General features: G+C 35.5%; 1 protein-coding gene across 1 annotated transcript; it reads left to right on the top strand.

The window, feature by feature from the left end:
* Positions 1 to 880: 880 nt before the first annotated feature.
* On the top strand, positions 881 to 1,919 carry LOC110029431. The gene is made up of 2 exons (XM_020731729.1): positions 881 to 1,170; positions 1,250 to 1,919. The coding sequence occupies exon 2, from the start codon at positions 1,268 to 1,270 to the stop codon at positions 1,760 to 1,762; it is 495 nt and encodes a 164-aa protein (XP_020587388.1). The 5' UTR covers positions 881 to 1,170; positions 1,250 to 1,267; the 3' UTR covers positions 1,763 to 1,919.
* The last annotated feature ends 4,081 nt before the right edge of the window (positions 1,920 to 6,000 follow it).

Raw genomic sequence — 6,000 nt, 5'->3', positions numbered from 1 at the left:
GGCCCCCGCACTATCCCCCCCCCCCGCCACTCTACGGCGGCTCCAACTAATATCATTCCCATGCAGAGCGTACGCACCAATCACCTATCGAACTCTACTGAACTTACTCCATACGACTGCTGGCGACGTGTCACCAGCTAAGCCCATCGTGCGGACCCCACAATAATTCCTTAAGGTGAGCCCTCAATCCCCATATCGTAATTTAAGTATATAAATCATCCACATTCATAAGGGCATGAAAAAAACACAGATTTTAGATGATCAATTTTTTGTTAATTTTTTTTAGCTAATTTAATCCTAATTTCATAAGCATCGAATAAATAAAATTCAGGAATTTTTGGTAGAAAGTTTAAGCTTCCAAGCAATTTCAAAAAGGCCAATACGAAAACTAATAACTTAAGAAGGAAGGATTATATCTAATATTTTATTAGATAATTTAATCTAGTATTTTATTAGAAAATTTAAATTCTTATGTATTTATGTGTCCCATATTCAAATTTTAATATTTATATTTATAATATTTTGAAATTATAATTTAATAAATAGTGATGGCGATGTTTTTTAATTGATGTTAGATATATAAGAACTATGTGGTATGGATATAAATGTCATAATTGTACTGTATGTTTTTTAGGACATATTTTCATCAATTTTAAATTTATTTGAAGTAAATCTGTACAATTAATTTTGAATGGTTATACATAAATTAATTATATTTTATTTTTTATATTATAATAATTAAATCATTTAATTTTTAAGATGTGAAATACAATTTTAAATTTAGATACATAGAGTTTAAGTGTTATACTGTAAATTTATATAAAAAATAATAATAAAATAAAATAAAATAAAAGGCAAACGCCTATAAAAGAAACCCCCCCACAGTTGCTCCCAAATCGCGTGAGATAATCGGAAGCCGGTTTTCCGGCGAGGAATCCGGCGAGAGAGAGTGCGGGAAGGGATTGGAAGCAATCAACGCTACAGAACCTGCAAACGGTACCCTAACGGTTGAGGCTGGAACCTTGTGATGTGCCTGTTAGGAAACCCTCCTCTCGGGGCCGAGAGGAGGAAGACGATCCCGTCGGCGAAAGCAGTGGCATCGATCGGTGAAGAACACATCCGCGCTTCAGCTGCCAAGAGAAACGAGTTGTAGGAACATCACCTCGATCGGTAATCACCACAGAAGATTTTATTTGATCGGATTAGGCATGCTTGATGATTTGCCCTAATCTTCTTCTTCTTGTACCAGGATTTCAATTCGGCTACGATGTCGGCGTCTGCGATGATTGGCGAGGCAGCGGAGGAAGAGGAGGAGTTTGGGTTCACGGAGTGCGAGTGCTGTGGGTTGACGGAGGAGTGCACGGCTGCGTACGTGACGGCGGTGCGTGCGAGGTACGGTGGGAGGTGGATCTGCGGGCTCTGCGCCGAGGTGGTGGATGATGAGATCTGCCGGTCGGCGAGGCTGATCTCTATGGAGGAGGCGTTACAGCGGCAAAAGAGTTTCTGCTTGAGTTTCCGATCGGCGACGTTTCCGCCGACGACGGAGACCGGCGATCATCTTATTGCAGTCGTTAGGAGGCTTATTCGCCGGAGCCTTGACTCGCCGCCCCGCGTGCTGCTGTCTGCCTCTGCAAGTACTTCCAGGAGGGTTCCCACTGTCTCCGGCCAGTCAAAAACCTGCCTGGCCACTATTGGAGATAATTACCTCAGCGATGCCGGAGATGCAGATCTTCTCGAGGTAAAGGGATTGAAATTCAATTAGTTTCTGATGGTGAAATCGGAATTTAAATGAAAATAATGAAAGATTCATCAGAGATTTGGGAGGGGATTACATCTATAACGAATAATTACCAAAAAAAAGAAAAAGAAGGCTGAGAGCAACTCTGATCTTCTTACTGCTTCGGAGGGCGGAGAAATTTGAAAAAAAAATTGAGAGTTCTTAGGCTTGGGGCTTGTGTTTTTTATTTTAATGCAATCAGTAAGTGTAAAATACCAAATTTCCAATATTGTTTTAAGCTTTTTGTTGATGCTTGTTCATCTGTCATATAACTCTATGCTCTATTTTGTTCATCTTTATTCAAAAATGAATTGCTTTTCAGCTACCGTTTTGCTGATGATGACAAGTATTGATTTTTATATTAAAAACGTGCATCAAGTTTGTTGGCGATAACATTTGGTATCAATGACATGCATTGACCTAATTGATAATGCGTGCATCGATATAAGTGTTCATGACATTTATCAATATTTATAATTACATACATCATCATATCATTATGATGGACGGCGTGCATTAACTTTGTTGACTATAACTTGTGTTGATGTTAGTGTTGACAATGTGTGTTGCTTTTATTAGTGATGATGAGCATTGATGTTTATATCGATTATGTGCATTGGCCTTGTTTGCGATGTAAGTCATCGATAGTGGATGTTAACGTTGTTGGTGCAAAATAGGGATGGTCAAGTGATACATGTTGAGTGATTAGTACTGACATTGGAGGTAAGGTAATCATAATTGGGCGATAGTAGTGTTTGGTGGTGATTGTCAGTGACATTCTTCATATAAAGTTCATTCCAACTTTAGGTCATAATCCATCCCCAACTCCATATCTTGTGTGATATGGAAGGCAATCTAAAATTTGTAAACACTCCATTAGAAGATCTATAGTATTCTCTTAATTATATTTCATGTTTTATGCATTTAAGGGTGTTAATGTCATTATATTTAGGTGATTTTGATTTTTGTTGAATTTCTTTCATCAGTATACTTGTTTTAATTATAATTATGCAATATTTTGAAATCTTTGATGTCTAATAATATCATAAAATATTAATCATATTTCGAGTGCATGATTTGGATTTTTTAAGATTTAGTTCTATGAATTTTTTGTTATTAGATTTGTCTTATCGAAACATTCATTTTAATTATAAAATTGAATTTCATATCATCTTAAATTTAATTGTGAAAAAAATTTAATTCAAATATTACATCAAAATTCACACTTGCTTAGATGAACTTTCCAATATCATCTATAATGGTATGTATGTAATTATCTGTTGAATCCCAAAATGTTCTTCGGGTCATGCCCAAGAGAGAGAGTATTGGACGGATGAGAGGAATTAAAAATTAAATAGAGAGAGTAGAGAGAGTAGAGTACCTAATAGTACATGTTCTCTTGGAATAGATTCATTGTTTTTTTTTGAAGAAATGACCCCCTATTTATAGATTATAGAGGATTTCTAATAAATTAAATGTTTGTCTCTGATTAAATAGGAATTTTCAAGTGATTAATGAATCATTACATTTTTACATATTTGTAACCCACCCTAATATCTTTTGATTTCAGTAAACGATTTTTGCACCGTTCCATATTTGTAACCGCTACTTGTATCGTTTTGTATTCATAACTGTTCAACTTGGTCGCTTGATAGTCGCTCGCTCGATTGAAAGTCCTTTGGTTTGGCCTATAGATCTTCAATCGACTTTCTGGAGGGAACCCTTTGTGGAGACCCCGTTATCCTTAGGAAGGGTTTACTCCATCAGATAAAGGGTGCATCATTATAATATGATGGACAACCTTTCTTTAGAGAAGAGGTCTTCATAGAAAATTGAGGAGTTCTGCAAAGCGACTGTTGATCTTCTCCGCGAGTGACCCAAAATCGATTGAGGGAGTCGATTTTGTACGGTCGCCATTGGTGTACAGTGTTCCTTAGCTCAGATTTCACTTTCTTTTGGTTGGCCAATGTTCCAACCAAATGAAATGATGCTTGATGGTTTAGTCTTTTGACCGTGATGATGCGGCTCTTTGGTTTCTTCTTTGTGTGATCCGTTGAACTTTCTCAAGATTCATGTAGTTAGATTTTCGATGTACATTATCCCTTGTATTTATTATATATATTTTTTCTATTTTTATATTAATATTATCGATAATGATGTTGAGTTAAGTATAAATAAGAAACATATATTAAATCATAAGTTGCAGTCCTTTAAGTAATAATCATTACAACTATAAATTTAAGAGAGACTAAACATGAGCAATGTTGAGTCTTTGTTATGACCTATGTGACCAACTATTATTTATACGGCTCATAGCTCACACAACTCTCAACTCCGACTTATGTGGGCTACGAATGTTGTTACATGTCCCCTTTACAGTATATATGATAAACATAATTCATAGTTCACACAGCTCTCTACTATGACCTCTATGACCAACCGATAATTCTGAAGCAACCATTTACGACCCAACTGACCAACAACTACAATGACTTTCAACTACGACCTCTACGATAAGCTGACATTACAACCATCATCTACAACATTCATGACATATTATTGCCCTTTAAGAATTGACTACGACCTTCGCAATCCATTATAACTATTATTGTTGAAATATCATTATACATCAACTTTATAACTCCATTTTTTTGTAACTTAAAAAAAGATTGAGCTTGTGCACTTATTTACGCTGAACTAGACTTCGTAGTTTTTATTTTTCTTTATAGGATTTTCATGTAATTATAGTGATTTCTACGTAAAAAAATAATGGTGTCTATTATCAGAGTTTGTGTTCGGATTTTTGCAAAACATTAAGATATTAAATAGTTGCTGTATGATTGCAAATGTGCAGACACACAACAATATTAAATGATATAATTTACTGTTGGCCATGGTGATGTATTGTGGAGCGGTGAGTTGTGGCATAAGATTCTTTCAGCTGTGAAGCCAGATGGAATAGATATTTAACTGTATACATAAATAAGCACCTTTTTCATATGCGCACTTCATTATTCTTTGTTTTTATTAATGGAAAATGGTTTATTTTCATCAGCAAACAAATATGACTATTAAGTTTAAATTATTGTTGATAATTACACTTACTTGTGTGGCTGCCACCGCTACACGAAAATGACTACGACAAGACTAGGAGACAAATGCAAGGGATAAAAATTAAAAGCATAAAATTTGTTGTTGTTGTTGTTGTTGTTGTTGTTGTTGTTGTTGTTCTTCTATTTAAGGAATAAGCATCCGAAACTATAAAATGACACAAAAAGACACGGCCCATCTTCCTCAAGTTAACCTAATTAAACCATTGGACCAGCTAGACCTATCTTAGACAAACCTAAAATCAACCCAACCCGCTGGGACAACCTAACCTGACTCAGGCTAACCCAAAGATAACTTTTCTTTGGGACAATCTTACTAAACTCTGATCAACCCGACTTGTGACTTAACTTCAAGCCTGACTTAAGTCTCAACCTCAAATTAATCAAGGATTGATTAATTCTAACCTGACTTAGACTTAAAATAACAACTCAAGTCTAAATTAACTTGGACTTTACTTAAATCTAATTTAACTTAAGCGTGATTTAACCTCGAAAGCTTAACTTGGATCAGTCCGACTCAACTTGGTCCGTCCTTAATTTAATCCGACTTGGTTTAACTTAGCTTACCTTAAGTCAATCTAAACCAAGCAAAACTAGTTTGACTCCAATTAAACTAAGTCAGTCTGGATAAATCCTGTTAAATTTTGGTCAATTTAAACAATTTAAAGATAATCTGAGGGACAACCAGCCTAATTCAAGTTAACTCGGATTACCCGGAGTCTCATCTTAGATCAATTCAACCCAACTTGACCTAATCTAAAATTAACCAAAAAATAGGTGATTGAAGGTCAAGCAAGGTTTGACTTCTCATAAGAGAACAAAATCACACTTAACCTTAGCCAGGGACAATTTGGGCTAAGGTACCAAACTAACCTAAATGAAACGACTTAAAATCCAACCTAAAAGACAAACTCAAACTTGAACTAAAAAATTCAGCTTGGTTTGAGAAGATATTTTGGAGATGGCAACTCATGACTGCTAACGAAATATCTTTTAGTCACTTGTGACTAATTAAACTGCAAACCCCAATAATCTCGGGACGACAATACCATAGGATCTTGATTGGGTCATCCCAAACAACAAAAATAAAACACAAAATGACAAAACAATTAA

Source organism: Phalaenopsis equestris, unplaced genomic scaffold, assembly GCF_001263595.1.
Source record: "Phalaenopsis equestris unplaced genomic scaffold, ASM126359v1 Scaffold000572, whole genome shotgun sequence".
Taxonomy (NCBI): domain Eukaryota; kingdom Viridiplantae; phylum Streptophyta; class Magnoliopsida; order Asparagales; family Orchidaceae; genus Phalaenopsis; species Phalaenopsis equestris.
This window is presented reverse-complemented; position numbering and strand designations above follow the sequence as displayed.